The sequence below is a fragment of the Phallusia mammillata genome, chromosome 2 (genome assembly GCF_965637545.1).
Source record: "Phallusia mammillata chromosome 2, kaPhaMamm4.hap1.1, whole genome shotgun sequence".
NCBI classification, from domain to species: domain Eukaryota; kingdom Metazoa; phylum Chordata; class Ascidiacea; order Phlebobranchia; family Ascidiidae; genus Phallusia; species Phallusia mammillata.
In genome coordinates, this window is record NC_137253.1 from 22,014,079 (window position 1) to 22,035,992 (window position 21,914).

The following is a 21,914-nucleotide window of genomic DNA, read 5'->3' on the forward strand; positions in this document are numbered from 1 at the left end:
TTTGGATTTTTTTGCGCCTTGTACAACTAGGTGAAGTTAATCTTACATGTTGTTGCGGAAAATTGTGTATTAAATTAACTTTCAACGGTTAGTTTCAACCCACGGGCCCGAGTTTGGTGACTTCTGACTCACACAATTTCCCTCCAAAAACATTAAATTTCCCACTAGTGGGAAATTTCCCACCGGTTAAGAACCTATACTATAGACCAACAAATCGTAAATTGTAAAGAACTACTATTGCGCAAGAAACCGTGCAAGTCATGATATTGCCAATTACTGTTGTTTACTACGTTTTCTCCGCCTCGTTGCATCGAAGGTTTCTGCCTTGACCGCTTCCGACGCATTTTGCCATGTTTGGTGTAAAGGGATGGCAATGCATTTCGGCAGGTATGTGGCGCGTCATCGGCGAACTTCTGACGTCAGCGCCTGTCAGGTCCATTCATGCGAACTCGCAAATGCCATTGGATGAATAGGCCTTAGCTTTTAAGCCATTCTTACATTCCAGTACGAAGAAATTTATATTTAACGCCAATGACTTCAAATCAGTTCGAAATCAGTTCGGAAAAATGTTTATGTATTCAATGTACTGGACGAAAATATGTAGTGGAATAAAACAAAACATAAAATAAACAACGTACCCCACCACACAGCAAAATTTGTCCATGAAACCTCCATATTAAGTTTCAAAAGAAAAACCGTTTCTGTACTAGGAAATATTTTGCTCTCGGAAGTTGGACGCCACAATATCGTCGTGATCTTTGCTGTGTATTTGTGTCCCAAACTTCACTCCCGAATTTGGTAAAGAAAAACAAGTGTAATGTCTCAAAATGAACATGCCTCGGATCTGTAAAGAAAGGCAATCATTGTGTTAACTTGATTTAAAAACCTTTAGGTATTATGTGATATTGATGTCGTACTGAACTTACCATGTAAAGGTCAAAAACGGCATTTTTGAAATATTTTTCTTTTTTTGTGATGCTACACCAAGAATGAAATATTCAAAAAATTAACCTCATCACCAAAAGACATGCGAACACACCCCCTTTATCGCCGTCATTTTAATGCTTTCTGACGTGCGTTTATATGCTCCACGCGTGGAGAAAGGCACAGCACACGGCACGCGCTTCTTGTGGCAGAGCAAGAAAAAGGCACAACGAGAAACGCCGAGCACCTTTTCACTATATAAAGCGCCCTGGCCGTGTACAAACCCCATCGGATACACATGGGGCCTCGGCTGACCAAGTGGTTTTGCCTTTGCCGTGTTTGGTAGATGTTGGAGCTTTAGTGAATTGCAGGGTGCAAAATTACAGACTGCTTTGTCGCAAAATCTTGATGTTGTGGTATGTAGCGATTTCCTGTCGTTGCGCAAAAATTTTATTGTTGGATTTTGAACAAAAGGGACAGTTTTATGATAGGTCGCCTTATAAAGGTTTAGAATCGAAATTTTTCGAAACTGTAATTTCGACAGCCAGGGGCTTTTAAAAGCGTTTGCGTGTCGGTGCGAGGAGCCATTTGTGCACTATGTGACCAGACGCACGTGGCGATTAGCGTAGTTACGGACATTTAAAGAATGACGTTAGTTAGAAGTGTTACCCACTGGTAAATTCGTATGTCAATTGCAGATTTTGTTATTGTTTGTCCTGAATATTGTGTCTCAAAAATTATTTTTGCTTGGCTAAGAAACCTTCACTGAAATGAAGTGCCTACTTTTAATTGGTACGATTGTCCTGGTTGCTGCTTCTGTCACAGGTAAGCATTACTGTCACTTAAAACATACGTTGTGTCGTTTGTGCTTTAGTATAAATAACTTGTCTTGTCAGTATTTATTTTCTTTCGGTTAATAATTTTGAAAACGCGTTCTTTGTGTATTTCAGCAAACCCAGACTCGTTTGACCTTTTTATGATGACCCGTTTGGCGAATTCCATCGGAAAGGGAGCGCCACTGGATCGCACGGTAAAACGCGACCAAACGGCCCCGGATCATTTTATGCCGGCTTATAAATTTAAACGAGTGTTGGGCAATAATGACCTGGTTTCCGTCGAAACTCGTTTTACCACTCTGGCAGCATCCCTTGCACAGAGCACCGGATTCGTCTTCATCGCCACATTGAAGCAGCCACCAAAGAACGTCGGCACAATCGTCAGCGTCACGCCTAAACGTTCGGCGTCGTCGCTGCCGACAGCGTACTTTGCAATCGTGAGCGACACCAAAACCGACCGAGTCGACCTGCATTACGGCATTGGCGACAATAAACACGTCGCCCGCTTTGAATCGGCAGGTGTGTTCCAGGACGCGATGTTGTGGTCAAATTTCACCCTGGAAGTGTACAAAGACACTGCGAGTCTTTTCGTCAACTGCCAACTCATCGGATCGCGCCGTCTTGAAACTCGTTTTTACCGCATCCTGGATTCGAGGGAAAGTCAACTTCGTCTCGCAAACGCTTACGACCACACAACTGCCGATTTTCGGGTAAAAATAACATACAATGTGTGTATTGTCCTTTGTTCTTGGCGATTTAATGAGCTAAGTTCATTTTATCGGCCTAAAATCAAACAGTTCCAGCTAACAATGTATCGGCTCTATTCATATCCCAGCATGGCCATAACGCGAGGGTAATTTGCTCGGCGGTGTTTGCCAATGACACCCAACCTTGACTAGCCAAACGCCTTTTCTGTGTGCACAAGATTTGTTCGGTGATTAACATTGGCAGATTTGTCGTGTCCCGACTACCATTCTCCACTTCAGCTCGTTGATAAGGGTTCTCCGGCCTATAATGATATCGCGACCCTTGTTTTTCCGCTGGCTACCCTTTGTTTGTGCGACGCAGCGGGACAAAGGACGGAAACAACTGACGAGTCATGCTTGCTCCCTTTGTGTGCTACTTAACTTGGGATTGAACTTGTTTGCGATGCTACCGGTGCACCCTTTGATTTATTGCGCAGTTTCGGAGTACACCACGATAAATCGCAGGGGCGTGCACTGGCTGGCGGGCAATTTTCCCCTATGTTCAACCATGGTTGGTTTGTTAAATTTACAGCACTACGTATCACTGACTGGCGCACTTTGAAGTTGCTGTGACTGCAAAAAATCGTGTGCTAAGATTTATTTTTATGTATTTGCAGGGTTCTATGCAGAAAGTGCGATTTCTAGTCGGCAACGTTTCCGCACAAGAAACTATGAACAGTCACTTCGCGTGCGCCACCGACAAACCATCGGGTATGAAAAGCTTTTGTGTTTGCCAATGTCAACAACCGTCGTTTCTCGTACTATAGTTTTATTGACTGATGCTTTGTTGTGCAGAAAGTACCGAAGAAACCCAAACGGCACCAGCAAATTCACCCTTCGGCGGCGGTGGCAGCTACAGCTGGGCCAGGGATATCGTCCTGCAAGTTCTGCGCAACGAGTGCAACTTTTCCTGCAGCGCGGAACTTCGTAGCCCGGGACTCCGTGACACAGAATTTGGCTCGTGTTGGATGGACGACACTCGCTACGGGGATGGCGACACTTGGGAACGAGACGACTGTACCAACTGCACCTGTCAAGTGAGTAGCAACCCAAAATGTCATGTTTATTCCTCCGCGTCACGCCGAAGATGCCCAACCCCATGGAAGTGGGTCGAGCCTTGCAAACGCAATAAAGTTCTGCAAAATAAGTTTTCAAATGGATGGTTTAGCGGAACAAAGGAATCATTTAAAGCAAACAGTGTGATTCATACTTTGGTGCCTGAGTAAGCTTTGAGTAACCAACCCCAGTGATCAAGTGACCCCAAATGTTTTGTGTTAAAAAATTTGTTTGACTGCTATAAACACTGATGCTGCAAAAGTTTGTAATTATCTGCAACATATAATGTCATTTTGCAGAATTCAAGAATTCAATGCACAGATATTCAATGTCCTGTCCTGAATTGCATCGATATTGTTCACACCAAGGGACAGTGTTGCCCAAGTTGTCCTGGTAAGTTTCCTAACATTGCATTCAATGTGTATTCGCCAATTTATGTCAACTTAGCATTGTTTGTGTTTACGTTTCACGATGCTATTTACTATCGCGCGCGTAGGTAAGGATTGATAGAAAGCATTTCGAGCCTGTGTTATATCGACAATCAACGTGAGATGAAACTTAAATAAAAACCACTTTCTACTAAATCGCGCATGGCAATCGTTTCTTGGCGATTTCATCTTTCCTCGCCTGATGTGTTATCGAGATCTGGCGCGTATTACCTGCAATTTTGTTCCAAAACAAGTTTGCGAGCGGATCGGGTACTTCGGTTCGCTTATCTTGGCATGCGCGAGAGGCGCCGTTAGCGATAATACTCTGGCGTTGGAATTTGTTGGCTGTGCTTACTTTAATCACTCGCGCGCCTACTTGGTACTTGAGGTCAATACATGTGATTTGCGAACGACCAACTTAAACTGTTCCCGGTATCCCCCGCGTTGCATCGCGATGGTATAACTCGGTGGGAGAAGGGTATTTTTGGTGAGTCACCGCCATTTTGCAGCGGGATTATTCGAAAGCCCGGGGGTCTGCTAATTTTTGATGCATAACTATCTCAGGTATGGCATGATTAACAATTTGGTCTTATTTCGTGGCTTTAAATGACCCGAAAAGGAGTCACCCACGGAAAATTCGTTTCGAGTTTCGATGTTACCAGAATACCGACCCTTTTGGGGATCGGCACGCGAATTGGCGAGTCACGTAAAGGTCTGGCATCCGGCGATTGTCATCGAGTTGCGTGCTTGAATTGCGAGTTCAGATGAGAACGGTTTTGTGATGGCGACAGAGCGTGAGTAATCGCAAGCGTGCAAATGGGGAGGAGGTCACCTTGAGAAGAAACTCGTCTGGGTCGTGGGTACAGGATGTGGGTGATATCAAGTTAATTCCGCCTGTTTGTCGGGGTTGATCGCGCCCAAATCTTTTTGTTGAAGGAGAAACTCCTTAAGTGTTGTACTGCCAGAGCAAACAAGCCGCGAACAGAACATGCGATATCCTGCATGGATCATATGAGATTGAAATGGTTGCCTTGCGTATAAAGGGCTTGGATGGAATGCTACCCGGTCGTCAAAACACTTCGCGGAACAAGCGTTGTTATACGCAGATTTCGGCGCTAATGAGCTTTTGCGGCAATAGACAAACACTCACTGCTCGAGCGGCAAAGTGCGCACTGGTAAGTTGACGTTGACGCAGCACCCGCCTGCCTTAATTACACTTGCCCTTTGACGGATAGAGGCAAAGGCATTTCTCGCCTGTTGGTGGGAAAATACATAATCGGCGTCGACTACTTTCGGCTTATGTGCCAGGCTCGAAGGCAAACGGTTTTAAAATAACTTGCGTGTTAGTCAACTGATAGGACCAAAAACGGACAGTCTGCCCTAAACTTCGAAGAAACACGCGATAAGAACGATAAAGACAGATTCCTAAAGGATGAGCCAAAGTCGAGATTTCGACATTCCCTAAAATCGCCACAGGGCTCGGATTTTCAACACATTTTTGTGCGTTAGTGGTATTCCCACCTGTCGGTAGAGGTTTTGTGTCAAAAATTTATAATTTTTGGCTGACAGCCAATAACAAATAAACACGCGAAATCATGTGATTCAGGTTATCGACGTGTGTACATGTTGTCCGTCAACTTGTCATGCCTAATGGATATTTGTGATCGTTGTGGAAACGATACTGACCATACAGTTAATCTGTAACTATAAGATACTTGACTTCAGGTCATAGAACTGTGTTTTTATTTTCGGGGATTAAAGATTACTTTGATTTCATAAACCGCCAGCATGCGTAATAACAAGATTTTCGTTGTTATTCATTGTCCTCGTATTCACGTGTATTTGACCACGTCGGAATTCAAGGTATGTTGTTGACTTGCGTTGCGCGCTTCGCGGATTAATTGTGGGCCACGCTGGTCAGCTGCGCGAATGCCGTATAAGGCGTTCTGAATTCTCGCCACAAATTGCCACGTGTTGAGGAAAAATTTTACACTTGTGCAGACTTTGACGTCAATCAGGTCGCAACAGTTCAACAGTTGCTAAAACCTACCTTGCAACTCTTTACCCCGTAGTATCTCCCCTCCAAGTCGGGAAAGATCAACTTCTTATCGCAGTTTATCGAGTCACTTAAGTTCAAATGTAGATTACTAAGGTCATGTGTGTCAAGCAACGTATTTTCGGTTACGTTCTCACGAATCAACAAGTCCGGATGAAAATTAGGGACAAACAGGTTGCCACAAATTTCTGTTTACCAAGTTTGTTATTACTGATTATCATGTAGGACATGATGACGGTAAACAATCGGTAATGTTTGACATGTGTTGTGACGTGAAAGGAAAACTTCAATGCTAATACTCTTGTGGCAAATAAAATTCGACATGAACCTAAGTCAGCATCACAAACTATGTTGCGGTTGCCGGTGGCACTTGTAGAAAAATCAATTCGGCTCACAATCGTTCATGATTTCATTTTTCAACGGCCTGAGACAACACGGCATTGGGCTTGGAACAACAAATTCACGGTTCAATGGCGCCTAAAGTCGGAAGTGGCGCGTCGCCGCTGAAAGCAATACACGAACCCAATCACAAGATTTCAAGATTCTCCCCCTGTTCAAACACCCTTAAATCGTACCAGGGCACACCTTATTCGGTTAAGTTTTCTACCTTATGGTCACGGTTTGGACTTCATCATTGCTGTTTGGATTACAGAGAGCGCAAAGGGATTCTCACCATGGTCAGGATGGTCCGAGTGTTCTGTTACTTGCGGCATTGGACATGAAACCAGAGGTCGTTCCTGTGATCGCGTATATTTTGATTGTGACGGTCCATCTATGCAGAGTCGAAATTGCATTCGCGAACCCTGCAACGTTAAAGGTTGGTATTTTCTTTACAAAAAAATCTTTTAAAATGATGCTAAACCCACAAACTAAAACAATCTGTGTAGTGCGACGAGATGGTGGATGGTCTCCATGGACTAAATGGTCACCATGCAGTGTCACATGCGGAAAAGGCCGAACCACGAAAATCCGAAGCTGTAACTCTCCTCTGCCACAGCTAGATGGCGCTCAGTGCGTCGGGCCTGACCGCAAAACACGCGACTGCAAAATGTCTCCATGTCCAGGTAAAAATCAAGTAATAGCTGTTGAATTATGAGTTCAACGAAGGTAGATCTCACACATTTTCAAACGTTTCGCAACGTTGGTTATGTAAGTGAGTTGTGTAAAGGCGCCGGCCTATGAAACGTGATCCAGATTATCTCAGCAATTTTGTATTAAAGGTCAAAGCACTTTTAGTGGGGCGAGTGATCTTATAAGTGGCGCATATAGAATTGTGTCTAACCTCGCTGTTTTTTTCGCAGTCGATGGTGGATGGGGCGAATGGAGCGTCTGGAGTGAATGTAGCGCGACATGCGATGATGGGTTCAAGACGCGGAGCCGTAAATGCAACAATCCCAAACCCCGATTTGGTGGAAAGCAATGCTCCGGTGATAGCAAAGCAACTGAACACTGCTTGGTGAAAGCATGTCCCATCGGTAAGATTTTCGTGCAAGTTAAACAAAACCTCAGGCATGAATCTAATTTAACAGACCACCATAGCTGTTATTGTTTACTTCACACATCTTCGAGCGCAATCTAAGCGTGCCCAATTTTGGCAGCGAAATTATTCCCGCGGTTGTGCGGCTAGTTAGTAATAGGAAAATCTCTTTGCACAGACGGCTGCCTGTCTAGCCCTTGTTATCCTGGAGTGGAATGCAGTTCGTACGATGATGGCTCATTTGTTTGCGGCGCATGTCCCGAAGGAACGCAGGGTGATGGAACACAATGCGAAGACATCGATGAGGTAAAATATTAATACTAGTTAAGAACCTTAAATCTGCTTTACTTGGAATGGTTAATTAAGCGCTAAAGCTGTTTGGAATATTTCGTCTGTCAACTAAGTTGTTTAGGATTTGTTTGCGTATTCGCATGAAAAAGAATAATCCTACCAATGCGAGATTTACTTATCTTTTTGTCGAGACAGCTGCCTGTCAAAAAGGATTACAGGGTCAAATGTGTGTTTGCAGTTTTCGACAAAAACGGAAGCGGCCTGCTACGAGAAAGTGGCACTTGGCAATATTTTACCACGTATAAGGGAGCGCCTCTAAACACGAAAACAGAAAAATAATGGAACAACACAAGCTGACTGATTATATCTTTAAAAAAATCTGTCTGGGAATGCGGCTTAAAATAAATTGCGGCAACGTTTAGCGGTGTAATATTTTGCTTCGATTCGATCTAAAAACAAGCGGTCGTTGCAACACCTTTCTGTTCACAGCCAAAAACGCGTGATACCGTTTATCTCTAAACCTGGTCACGAACCGGTTTGCTCTGAGTCATGTTCGGAAAAAAAAAAGTAATTTTTTTTAATGCTACAATTCACTTTTGTGGTTTAAGTTTATAGTTATTTCAGGTGAGTTTAAATTTCACAAATCGTATGATGCGATTTACAGTCAGCTACCGCACACCCGTATATGTCTTACAAAGTGCTTGCTGCAGGGGGATAATGTGTTTACTGTAATAATTTGTAGACAGTAAGTCAGGCAAAGAAGCGGAAAGACGCTATTTTCAAGCCGCCCACAAGGCATCAACTGACAGTGTTCAATATTTTTTGCAGTGTACCTTGGTGCCGAATGCCTGCTTCCATGCTAATGGTGTCCACCGCTGTCAGAACCACTTCGCCGGGTACACTTGCCTTGCCTGTCCTGATGGCTACAAAGGTGAGTCGAAATGATTTTTTACTTGCGAACTCCCCAAAGGGGTCAACATCGCCATGCCAAACCATATTTACCTTACCAACAAGCAGGTAAACCAATATCTCCTGTATTTGCAGGTGATAGGCCGTCGGGCGTCGGAGCTGAGTACGCACTTGCGCACAAGCAGGTATGCCGGGTCGTGAACCCGTGCACGGACGATGGCAACCCATGTCCCGATAACGCACGATGCATCTTCCTTGGTCTTACCGTCACGCCGCCGTTCAAGTGCAAGGTACGCGTTTTGTTTGTTTAACTTTTGGCGGTTTCCGGCTTAAACTTGCACCAGAACAAACATTTTAAACTGCTATGAAATCTAATTACCAAGTGTTTAAATTAAGTCTAATTACCCATAGTGGTAACTTAAATTTCTTTAACAGAACACATTAATGGGTAAACCACAGGGAACAGTTCTCCTAATTATTCCTACCATATAACGAACAAGTTTGCCAAAAAAATTCTTGTTTGATGTTTATGACCTGGTTTAACCTGACATGCTCCTCACAGACATGAAAGACTGCAGGTGTTGGCATTGATAGGTAAAGAATGTCTATGTTCGTCACGCCACCAGGCTCACCTTCCAAAACCCAATTCCGAGCAAATGCCGTGTCGGTATTATATATCCCTTGAGAATCCCCAACACCGTTGTGGCTTATACAAAATCCCAATACGGCCGTTTACTTTTGGAACCGCCTTCAAACGGTACCACGCAACCCTGAAAATAGGTTTTTGTGCGTCAGAAACTAAAGTTGTTTCATCCGCCCGATATTGCGACCACCTTTTAGGCACGGCATGTTGACACGTCTCGGAACTTGTTGTGTTTGTTCGTCTTTGGGCGCACCTGAGTTTTATTGTGTAAGTTTGCTCCCCCACAAAGAGGTCGTGCCTGTAAACAGGACAGTATTAAAGTTTTAAGCCGGTTTTTATTTCTGTGTAAGGCAGAAAAACATGTGTGTTATTTCATTAATGTGGAGAATTGCACGAGCAAAAATTCCCGTTCATCATTTCACTCTTGCGACCATACTAAACCGTTATATCGTTAGATTTTCTGAAATTTGATCTTAGTAAAAACGTTTAAATAACGGTCTATCATACATTACAGTGTCTTCCGGGTTACGCAACGGCCCCAGGATGCGAAGGCCTAGTCTGCGCGGATGACTCAGATTTAGACGGGGTCGCAGATGAAGCAATCACGTGCGAGAGAGACGGAACGACCGTAAGTTGTTACCTGTTTTAAGTTGGAAACACAAAGGAAATCGAGTAAACCAACTTTGTCAATGCAGATTTCACATCCAGCTGATAACTGCCGTAATACTCCAAACAGTGGTCAAGAGGACCAGGACGGCGACGGCATAGGAGATGTTTGTGATGGTGATATTGATGATGATGGCATCACAAACCTGCGGGTAAGTGCATGCTTTGCAATGTGACTGTTGTTACGCTAAGATAGCAAGTCAAGGCCAGGGATCGGGAACTTGCAGCCTTATGGGCCAAGTAAGGTCTCTGCATCCTGAAATGTTTAGCTAAATTTCAATATACGTGTAGCACTCAGTAGTCCAAACCAAGGGATAACATTACGAAAGTAATGTTTGATGAGACCTATATGAAGGAAGATGATATCCAGCAGATCTTCACAAACAAAGTTCCCCAACAGTAGTCAACACTCGTTTTTCTAATGAAATCTTTATTCTCTAATTATAGTATAGCAAAGTTAAAATGGTTAACATACAGATAACCACGTTGGTGGCCTACAGCGTTTGCATATTAAATCGGGAAGGTCGGTATTTGGCTTCGTCCAGCACTCGCGTGCCGCAAATGACAGGCTGTAGCTGTTATGGGGTTAGGTCTCAGTTGACCTGGCGGATTTTCGACTTCGGCAAATGCCGCGACATTTGATATCCAAGCCAGCAGGTTGCACGCGTGCGCGATGTTATGCATCGGAACTACGACCTTTGTACGGATCATATGCAAGGAGTTATTTAACGTGATTCAAAACACTGTCACGGGTCTGTATTAAAAAGCTAACCCAGAATGCTATGTTTTTGCAGGACAACTGCGAATATGTGCCGAACAGAGACCAGTACGACTTGGATCGCGACGGAGTGGGCGATGCCTGCGATAACTGCCCTCATAAACGTAACTCTGCCCAGATCGATACCGATGGTGATGGACAGGGTGATGCATGCGACTTCGACATCGATGATGACGGTAAACTTTTGTTGTTGAAAATCCTGATGCTTTTGACGTAGCGTAACTTTAAAGTCTTTATAAGATTTTGATCATCAGCTAACTCGTTGTAATAATTTTTCACAGGCATTGAAAACCTGATGGATAACTGCGTTTACGTATACAACTTTGACCAGACCGACAGCGACAAAGATGGTGTAGGGGACATGTGCGACAACTGCCCTCTCGCATATAACCCAAGACAGGTACACATGGGTTCGGTGACTGATTGTCAGTTGCTATTGATAACTGAAAGACAAGTTTGTAATTCACTGATACATTTTTTTAGGCTGACCGTGACTCTGATGGTATTGGTAATGACTGTGACACAAATCTGGATGTTGATGAAGACGGAGTTCAAAATAATCTTGACAATTGCCCATATATTGCAAACTCCAACCAGGCTGACCACGACAAAGACGGACTGGGTAAGGATTGTTAGATATTTTGAAGTATTTATCGTTCCGACAAGACCCGAAAATATATGTTGGTGTTTATAGGCGATGCATGCGATCCCGATGATGACAACGATGGTGTGAACGATCACAAGGACAACTGTAGACTGGTTGTCAATCCAAGCCAACTTGATGTTGATGGTAAGACATCTCAACTGATTTATCAAGATTCTAAATAACTCAACACCACAATTATAAAACCTTTTCATTTGTTTGTGTAGGCAACGGACGTGGAGACCTATGCGAAGGAGACTTTGATGACGATGGTATTGCTGACATAATGGACGCTTGTCCTATGAATGCTGGCATCAGCGTCACCGATTTCAGCAAGTTTGATATGGTTCCTCTTGATCCCAGCGGCACAGTCCAACTCGATCCTAAATGGGTTGTCAGACATCAAGGCAAAGAACTCATTCAGACCGTGAACTGTGATCCAGGACTTGCAATTGGTAAGAACTACAAATAATTGCCATGCTCAAATAATCACTTTAAAAATACATTGGTTCAATTTATGCCTTGAACTCAGTTAGTCGCTTGGAGCTAATTTTTCTTTATTACTTTTAGGAATGGATCGATTTGAGGCTGTTGACTTTAGTGGAACGTTTTTCGTTAACACTGGTCGGGACGATGACTACGCAGGTTTCGTATTTGGCTACCAATCATCCAGTCGGTTCTATGTCGTTATGTGGAAACAGGTATCTCAGACTTACTGGAAGAACACACCCAGCAGAGCACAGGCGTTTGGCGCCCTTCAAGTTAAGGTACACCACGAAACATAATCAAGAAGTAAATACGTGATTTTAAAGATAGTAGGTAATCTTTTTAAGTTCAAACTGTTCGAGCCAAATTAAATCAACTTAATCTGCATTGAAAACATTCAATAGCCGTGTTCATTTGCTGTAAACTAAACTAAACTGCACGAAATGTTTCATAAACAGTCGAATCTTGGAACTGTTTCTATCATGTTGCGAAAAATCCTTACCACTAAGCTTGGTTTGTTGAATAACTGTGGTCTTTTGTCTGGGACGAACTTGATCGCGCTTAAATTACAATCCTCTCTAATCCAATTTACGTTGTTGTGGAAATTCAAGCGTGTTTTCCACATGCAAAGCCGTGACTGGCAGACTGGTCATTTACCTAGAGGCCGAGCGAAAAACCAAAGCTTAGGATGATTTTCTTACTTCCGCAGAGCTGCAAAATTTGCGGCTTAAAGTGAAGCTAACATTCCTCTAAACGCCTACGTTTCTTTCAATTTTAGGTGGTGAACTCCACAACCGGTCCCGGGGAGGCACTGAGAAACGCCCTTTGGCATACAGGAGACACAGCAAACCAGGTATGCATTCACGTGACTAGTGCAGGTGCTGCGGTTCTACATTCCGATCTTTTATTGCACGAACGTCTATTCGATATTTTATCGTAACCTAAATCATCGTACCAACATTCTTCGCGGTCGCCTTGATACTTAGCGCCAAGGTAATTTTGGAGCTCGGCTAGCTCGTGAATTGCGCATAGTTTGTTAATTGGTTTATCTGCAATCGACTGACTGCGGCTTTTAAATAACTTGGCCTCGCTTGTGCGTGGTTTAAACCCTGGGTCAAAATATTACGGTGCACAATTCCCCTGCAATTAGAAGATACATATTTGGGCGCCATTTTAGTATTTTTTTTTATTTTGTAAAGGTGCGCACTCTGTGGTACGACCCTATGCAGCAGGGATGGAAAGACTTGGTAGCGTACAGATGGACCCTTCAGCATCGTCCGGAGACCGGTTTTATTAGGTAAGGAGCACAACAACACAACAGCTTTTGATAAAACCAGAGCGCAAAGCTATGTCATGGTGCACTTGGCATTTCGGTTGTGGTGTGGAATTTGAGGTTTGATCGATCACAGACCGCTGATCCAAGTAAATCTCTTTTATCGCACGGAAGGAATTTATACCTATTATGGAAATCCCTTACATTTTTCGTGTTCCAAACAGATCCTTGTTGTTTACGCAGGGTGACCATGTATGAGGGCAAGAAGTTGCTCGTTGACTCCGGGCCGATTTACGACAAGACCTACGCCGGCGGTCGGCTGGGAATGTTCATCTTCTCACAGGAGATGGTGTTCTTTTCAGACATGGAATACTCATGCAAAGGTAAGCACGGAAGCCTGTCGTCTGGAGTCGGCAATATACGTGCCTTAAGCCCTGGTATGAAAAGCCCTCTCAAGGCACTTAAATCTCGATTGGTTTGCGTTTCGTGATCGCTGATTCTACCGTGCGGACTTACCGCGGTGGTGAAATTCCACATTCCAATCGAGTTGTTTATTTGCAGACACGTGAAGTCGACGGCTCGAACTGGAGGCTTACGGAAAAAATTCTGCAGCATTAACGCGCGATCCGCATCGCTTTTGATTGTATTGTCACGTGACCGGCGATCGATGGACGCATTGGATAGAGACCACCGGGCTTGTACTTTCTCAACGCATTTTCATTTTTTTCTTGTAACAGGGCGCAAATGCACTTTTCAATTACTTGTAGTTGTAAATTAAAATTGGCTTGTATTATATGTGGGTGGCCAATTTGTATGCTATCGTCTTAATTGAACAATTTCAAACTTGTCCTTCCTTTCCCAGTTACTAACGTTTAGCACAGCACGCCCACTGTAGTTTATTTCGCTGCTGTCTAACACCAGTCGTTTTTTACCTTTCTTCGACCGTTTGTTGTTTCTTGCCATGGATCAAACCAAAGGTATTTACCCAACACTTCGTTTATTCCGTGGGTTTAATTTATTCAAAAACCTGTGTTTACATATGGCCGACGCTGCGCGTTTAAATGAACAATCTATATGAAGCATTTGCTATATAGCACAGCTTTTTGATGCTTTTAAAGCGTTTTTGTTGTTGTGTTTCCAGTATTTATTTCTCTTTCGTACGTCTTTTTCGCTTGTTGGTTTTTAAACGAGACTTTGACCAATAAAATTAGTGCCTTAGTCAATGTAATAAACTAAAATATTGTATGCAGTATTAATCAGCCAAAAACAATTCCTAGCAAAGCCGAGAAAAAAAACCTTTTGGCAGCAATATTAGAAGAATTTCGTCAACAAACATTAAACTGGCTCAAAGTCGACATTACCAGACCGTTTTGCCTTAAATTGTTTTCGAAAAACACGCCAAACATTTGGCAATAAAAACTTAAATAATCAGCATACAAATCAATACAGTAATAATAATAAAATACGAGAACAAATCAAAATATAAAACAAAAATTTTTCGTCTAGTAAATCTTTGTCTATGACAGAAAAGGCTAAGAAAAATGGTTTCGCTAATAAGGCACTTTAACATTTCCAACAAATGGACTTTGCAAATACGCGACTGCCTTGTGTTTAACGCAGTTGCGTTCAATTTCATAGTTTCCGCACAGAACGTAGTCATCGACAGATATTTCTTCCAGCATGTCCGACAAGTCAATATATCTACAACAAAAACCGATATAACACACAACAAAAAACGGTAAAAATGCATTTTTTATTGCTAACCCCATAGCTACAGCCTTGTTGAGGTGAAAAGCGTGATCCGCTGTGCGCGTGTGACCGGCGATTTTGCCATTCCGCCATATTGGTTCCTCGCCGAAAAGTTGAACCGGGCTAAAATATGAAATCGAACACGAATAAATGACTCATCGAGCTAATCTTAGTAATTAGTATATAACATACTCGTTTATCGTAAAATATATGAAGCATTTTTTCGGCTGACTTTTGCCTAACTCAGTTAATGCATCAGATCCGATGTAATTACGATTGTCATCACACAAGTGGATCAGGCGCGCTTCAATCGGCGAATCGTCTGTTCGTAAACTTCCACCCCAGTTGTGAAAACCTTGACAAGAAAGAAAATGTTTAAACATCTGTGAAATTTGTGTTCTATTGCATACAACGTTATAGGGACCATTGAAAATTAAAAAGTGCGAAGAGTTGGTTCTTATAATTACTGATAATTTGCCTTACCCGCTTCGATTCCGAGTGATTTTATTGCACGGCATCCTGCGTCACAACCGCCATGTTTCGCAGCTTCTTGCATAACTGCTTCATAAATTATTACAGCTTGTTCATTTTTACATGTTATTTCATATCCCAACTCCCCGACAATAGAATTCCTGTCATCATAATAGTGTGCTTGCTAATTTTAAAATTAACGTATAGGCACACAATTTGTGCTGCATGGATCACCAATTACCTGATAAGCTGGACGTTGATATCAGAAATTTTGGAAAACATAAACTGCCCAGGCGCAAGCGTCTTTAAATTCTTTCCATGGAGCAGTTTGTCCAACACGATACGGCTATAAAAGTATGGGTTTGAAAAAGTAAAACATAGTATCATCGTAAAGAAGGGTTGTAAATTGCAAACATGAGAGACTTGGCAAACCTTTTAGGTCCTTGCAAACTTAGCATTGTAAGCTCATCAGTTCTGTCCGTAACTTTGTATCTAAGGTTTCTTCCACTTAACACGTCGTCAATGTGACCTTTACAATATCCCGCGGTATCTTCTCTTACGTTCAGGTAATACTTGATCCCTGAACAAGTAACATGACATGAAGTATTATGTTTTTTTATAAATTTAATTTTATTTGGTATTTGGTAACAAATATATACCTATTGTGAAACAGTTTAGAATTGACCACACCTGCTTTAGATTGACCAGCAGTATTAAGACACAGTAGCATTAAAATATTTTAAGAATGCCTGTCTTCAGCTTTTTCAGGCTCTTCAACGAAAAACAATTTGTTAGTTGGAGACGCTTTAGACAAAACTGAAACCACCCTATCATTTTCACGCGAGTGCCGTTTGTGTATTATGCTAGTTTTAAAATAGTAACAATTTTCTGCAGACAATACCATTACTACAACTGTTGCAGTGCAACATAAAAGCAATTAAAGATTGCCGTACAAGAACATTTAATCGTTGTTGTTTGTGATACGCAATAGTGATGCACCGAACCCGCCTAAAAAGGTTCGGGCCGAAACCGAATATTCGGCCACGAGGCCGAATAATTTCGGCCGGATCAGGCCGAACCTAAAATCCTGTTCTTATAGATGTTTTCAACTGAACCTTGTGTCGTTGATGCGAGTGAAGTGAATTATGACAAATCAAAATCACTTAGGCCTACACCATCTGGAAGCTTTACTAAATTTGCAATATTTTGCAGACAACGTGGCTCGTATTTTATAGATACCACAATTAGTTAATTTATGACGTTTTGTATTGGCGAAAATGATAGTTTGGGCATTAATTCTATGCAATCAAAAAGTTCGGTTTCGGCCGAATTTTCAAAAAAGTTCGGGCCGAAACCGAAACATCGAAAAACAGCGTATTCGGCCGAAATGTTTCGGCCAACTGAAACTTCGGTGCATCACTAGTACGCAATACGTACACGATAATCTGCGTTAACCTATTGTGTGATAGCCGTGCGGGAAAAAAATCTTGATAACCTTTTACTGAGGGTTTGGTGATGCGTTGTTTTTATGGGTTAAAATGCGAAATTTAAATATCGTTTGACGTGATGTTTTCCACAAGAAAACAATAAGGTCAGCTAAGCTTAGCAAGACTAACGATGCAAATTATTGAGTGAAACCATGGCTATTTATTGGAACGTGCTCATAAACTGGGTTGCTGCCTCGAAAATACAGTTAAATTTTACCCAACGAAATTGTTTACTTCATGAGTTATAGCAGCGGTCTGGCACAATCGCTCTGCTCTGCGCCGCTGCAGTTAAAAGTATGTCAACTAATTTAGGCGTGGTTCACATATTTTAGTCCGCAGTGGCTAACATCAGGTCAAAAATAACGCCAAAACCTTTCGATACATCCTATCGATTATATTGTTGTGGTAGAACATTTAGGTTTCGTTTGATGAAGGGTCATTCACAAAATAACGAGGGTAACTGTGTAAAGTATGTTAATTTAACAAAATGTTTTCCATATAGGCTCCCTTAAAGCCGATTTAAATATGCACGTCTTTGGCCGTTTCAAAATTGCACGTTTTAACGTCATGTGGGTTAACTAATAAGTAAATTGCTCATGTGTTTTTATTTAAGAGTATCTGGAAAAAATGTTGAACGAACTTAAAAAATAAAATAGAACAAAAAAGTGTTTTCATCGGAGCAGGGGACTCCTAATCAACCGTTTACATCTAAATGGGCAGTTTTTAACAATTGTTTTCTTTCGGCAAAGGTTAATATAAATGGCAAAGGTTAACAAACACTCACGGCCAAAGCTTATATGTTCTTCCAGGGCATATATTTATCGTCACATTACGTTTGTTCATTTTTTAAGATCATACCGTACCCCGCCATTTCTGCACAAACTACCAATGTTATAGAATAGAGACATAATAATATCTCACCACCATCTTCAGTGTCCATCTTACAAACAACAAGATCAGATTCAATCCCGCCCTTATCATTTAACATCAGGGTGTAGGTGCTCGTATTGCAGTTCGGGTTGGCAGTGACGTCAGAGGAGAAGAGAAGTGTAGCGGCCTTGGTGGCGTCTGGACCTTCCAGCACCAATTTACCCACAGAACTGGAGTTAAACACAGCACATGACGTTCGGCATGTTATGCACTCCCTTCCTATCTATACAAAAGTTCTTGTAATCAATCTAATCAAATCAAATCTTTTTCACCATTTTTGTCTTGCTAAACGAAAAATATTTGCATTTGAATCATTTTAATCAAATATGGTAATAAGTTAGCAAAAAAGAAGATCTTACTATTTCATGAACTAGACCAGGATACCCAAACGTGTGGTCGTGTTTTAGTTGATCTCGATAGCCATAATCCTTATGAACTTCGTTTCCATACGCTCCATAAAAATCATAATCTTTGATTTCATGTTTTGTTTTGGGCATAAAATACGCCGGTACCTCAGAGTTGTATTCGTTTTTAAAAACGCAACCCCGATCCAGCAATGTCTGTTTAAAAACATAACGTGAAACAAACAAAAAATTTCGGTTGTGCTTTTCAGCGGTTTTATGGTACCTTGTGAAGAGCATCTTTTCGGACATTTCTTCCAGCTAGGGGCTGGTCATTTGGAAACACAATGCCGTAATGTGTGACGTAGCTTTCGTGTGACCGCTCGGTAAGCCAAGTTTTATTGGAGACTAAACTTGATGGAAATCTTCTGCAAAGTTATCGGTGCGTTTATATCAGTGGTTCCCAGCGTTAAACATATACGTATGCGTTCTTAAATTGCCAACCAGAATAATTAATCATAATTGATCAGAAAGTACTGTTAAAGACATTTCGTTTATTTAAGTTTCGATTTATTGGTGTTACTTTTAAAAGCTTGTTTAAACCTAAATAACGGTATGTTACAGTCGTTATCTGAAACAAAGTTATAATTTTTAGACGAGGGTCTACAATTTAATGCTGGTTAGGTGGGTGAGCAAAGAAGGTTGGAAGTCGCTGTTTTACGCCTTTGCTGACTTTCTTTAGTGAGTGTAGGTTACCTTATGTTCCAAGTAAACATATCGAGTTCGGGTTTGCCGCGGATAGCCATTAAAGCAATTTGTTTTCCAGCACCTCCGCCCAACATCATACCGCCGCCGTTAAAACCACTCGCGTGGAAAAACCCTCGTACGTCTGGGGACTCCCCGACAAGCGGTTTACCGTCAGGAGTAAAAGATTCTGTACAAAATGTTGCGTTGATATAGGCTACTGATTTTTTTTAGGTCTAGATGTTTAAACCACACAAAATAGTACCGAAATGTGAACACCTAACCAGGGATTATTTAGTGTATCGTATCACACAGTTTAACTTCTTTTAAATCTTTATCGTGTTATATTTCTATTTTGGGTGGTATTTTACCTGGCCCACAGACAGTGCTGCGTATTCCCGACTTTGCAACTGCCGGCATTATTTCACAACCAGTTTCCAATAGCGGTCCGTACGTATCCCAATTTACATCATAAAGTCCAAATGCAAAATCGTTAGCCACCTTACAAAATTCAACAAATTAGAAATTTCGCCAGAATCATATACAAATGATATAAGCACCTTTTCGCATAAAATCGGGTTACTCTCATACCCTCCAACTTGTAAAGTATCTCCCTGTCTTTTGATGTACATCGACCCATCATGATGCCGAACATTTGGTAGCTCACGAGCACCCTCAATCGGCTGAGTGATTGCATACGCTTGTCTGTAAACCACCTGTGGCGTCTCCACCCCAATCATCTGTTTGCAAACATTTGATTATAAATCCAATATTTGCCAATAACTATTATTAAAAGAGAACTGTATTCTCAACATTCAAATTACACTCTGATCTTTAGGGTACGAAAAAAAACGCGCTGCCAAACGATTAAACGTATAATCCTCAAGTTTTAAAGACTAGAATCAGTGTGACTTTCGACAGTAACAATGAAGGGTACCGCTTTTCAATGTTTACAAACATACTTTTCCAATATTAGGAGCCCATACACCAGCGCAGTTGATCACATGTCCTGTTGTTATTGTACCAATGTTCGTGTTCACTGAGGAGATGCGCCGTATCCCATAGTCGTCAGTTTTTGTAGAAAGGCTTGTAACTTTGCAACCTTCTAACACCTTTTCAACAAATCAAAGAATTTGTTATACGTTTTATTAAACACATTTTTGAGTCCTGTTTTACCTTTGCGCCATATTTTTTAGCAGCTTTTGTGTAAGATGAGCAAGCTCCCGTGGGATCCAAAGTACCATCATTTGGACTGTACAGTGCTCCAACAAACTTTGAAGCATCTAGAAGAGGGTGGATTGAAGGTATTTCTGAATTCGAAATAAGCTGAGATTCGATTCCAAACACTTTCGCCAGCTAAAAACACAATGTTCCAACGCACCATGTTTACTTTACAAATATTTTGCACCAGTATTAACGCGGCTATACTACAGCTATAGCTGGCGGACCACCAAAATACAAGTGGTTCTAAAAATTGAAACATGATACATTGATACAACAACCGGAAACAAAAAAGGCAATAGGGTGGCATTTCAAAATTTTGGTTTATTGTATTGCTGCAAAACATATCCAACTGTACTATTTCATAAGGCAGCGCAGCAGAAATCGTAACCCACAATACAATATTATGTTTTAGGACCTTTTTGTCTCACTCGCGAGGAGATTTTTGCTAGTCACCACTGCTGCCTTAAGTGCAAGCAGCGTCAGCAGTACACAAGTGATTAGTTATATATTAATCTTACCGTTTTCATTCGTTCGTAAGCCTTCATCCTTTGTGAGTTACATGCTGTGAACAACCCCCCGGTCTGAATCCAGCCTGTTTCGGTATTAACCTCTTGTGACAGTATTGACGTCATCAAGGCGTGTGTGTCAGTCACAATTTTCAAATCCAATTCGTTCGTTCCCACTCTCCACAACAAACCTACAAATTTAGGGTTAATTAATAGCCTGACACGGACGTTTTTACAAATACCACAATCGACTTCATCAAAAAAACATAGCCTTTCCTCAATTGCAGATACAATATTAGCAGTTTACCAGAAGTGTGCCATGTTGTTCCAGCAGTCAATTTGTCTTTTTCAAGAAGAACGACTTTTCCAGCTCCAAACTTAGCAAGATGATAAGTAGTACTACATCCAATACTTCCACCTCCAATTACAACTACATCAGCTTCCGTAGGTAACTGCTGCCTTGCATCAATGCTACTTTTACGATGTTGCCATTTTATGTTGTTAGTAAACGAGCTGCTGCGTAGCGTGCTGAGAGATATGCAATCAAAGTGGCAGGAAAATCCTGCTGACCAAAAGCCTTTCACAAGTTTGTGTGTAGACATTTTCTGTACCCGATTCAATGATTGAGCTCAAAACGGTTGACTGCACAGCAAAAAGCTGCAAACTTCTTTGGATATATCAGCACTAAGCAAGCAGGTTTTTATGTTACAAATCAAATAGAAGACAAGTTCCTGGCATTTTGCCTAATTGTTGTTTACCAGCTACAACCTAATCAATACTATATACAATTAAAACAACTACATTAGGTCTAGGTTTACGACGACCGATAAGATATTTCTCTCAGCCGTAACAACTAACAAGTCAATCCATATGTCGCAATCATTTGCAAGGAAATACATGGGGTGCGACCTCGTCCCAACAAGCCGTTTCCCGTGCAGTAGTACTACCAAGCACCAACTTAACTTAAAAATGTAAACCGCCTAGTCAAAACAGACTGGTAAAAAGAACGAACCCTACGCTAGTCTACTATCTAAACATAACCTTTGTACATGTAAATATAGCATTTTCGCGTTTTGCATATGCAGGACAGTAGACTGCTTGTGTAGGCTAGTCTTGGTACTTTTACATTATAGAATTCGTTTGTACAGCCCAAAGCAATTTGTTTGTAGCGTGAAGTATTCAGGATATCAGTCAGGTCTGTTGGACAAATTCAGCAAATCAGTCGTGTTTGTTCAGCAAACACCTCGAGA

The 21,914-nt window shown here is 41.7% G+C and overlaps 2 protein-coding genes across 2 annotated transcripts; one reads left to right on the forward strand and one right to left on the reverse strand.

Annotated features, from left to right (window-relative positions):
* The first annotated feature begins 1,433 nt into the window (after positions 1 to 1,433).
* On the forward strand, positions 1,434 to 14,435 carry LOC145213823 (thrombospondin-1-like). Its single transcript, XM_080082229.1, has 23 exons — positions 1,434 to 1,749; positions 1,875 to 2,470; positions 3,124 to 3,217; positions 3,302 to 3,543; positions 3,862 to 3,955; positions 6,699 to 6,863; positions 6,934 to 7,110; positions 7,348 to 7,521; positions 7,702 to 7,829; positions 8,643 to 8,745; positions 8,859 to 9,013; positions 9,881 to 9,994; positions 10,062 to 10,184; positions 10,827 to 10,986; positions 11,092 to 11,210; positions 11,294 to 11,432; positions 11,505 to 11,600; positions 11,681 to 11,908; positions 12,024 to 12,220; positions 12,718 to 12,792; positions 13,139 to 13,236; positions 13,456 to 13,595; positions 13,774 to 14,435. The coding sequence occupies exons 1-23, from the start codon at positions 1,695 to 1,697 to the stop codon at positions 13,779 to 13,781; spliced, it is 3,480 nt and encodes a 1,159-aa protein (XP_079938355.1). The 5' UTR covers positions 1,434 to 1,694; the 3' UTR covers positions 13,782 to 14,435.
* Positions 14,432 to 21,421, reverse strand: LOC145213824 (sarcosine dehydrogenase, mitochondrial-like). Its single transcript, XM_080082230.1, has 16 exons — positions 20,972 to 21,421; positions 20,677 to 20,855; positions 20,111 to 20,290; positions 19,897 to 20,046; positions 19,495 to 19,674; positions 19,306 to 19,435; positions 18,947 to 19,124; positions 18,477 to 18,618; positions 18,209 to 18,409; positions 17,841 to 18,072; positions 15,865 to 16,012; positions 15,674 to 15,778; positions 15,445 to 15,593; positions 15,154 to 15,316; positions 14,977 to 15,084; positions 14,432 to 14,913 (listed from the first exon to the last, which is right to left on the reverse strand). The coding sequence occupies exons 1-16, from the start codon at positions 21,264 to 21,266 to the stop codon at positions 14,763 to 14,765; spliced, it is 2,691 nt and encodes an 896-aa protein (XP_079938356.1). The 5' UTR covers positions 21,267 to 21,421; the 3' UTR covers positions 14,432 to 14,762.
* Between the last annotated feature and the right edge of the window lie 493 nt (positions 21,422 to 21,914).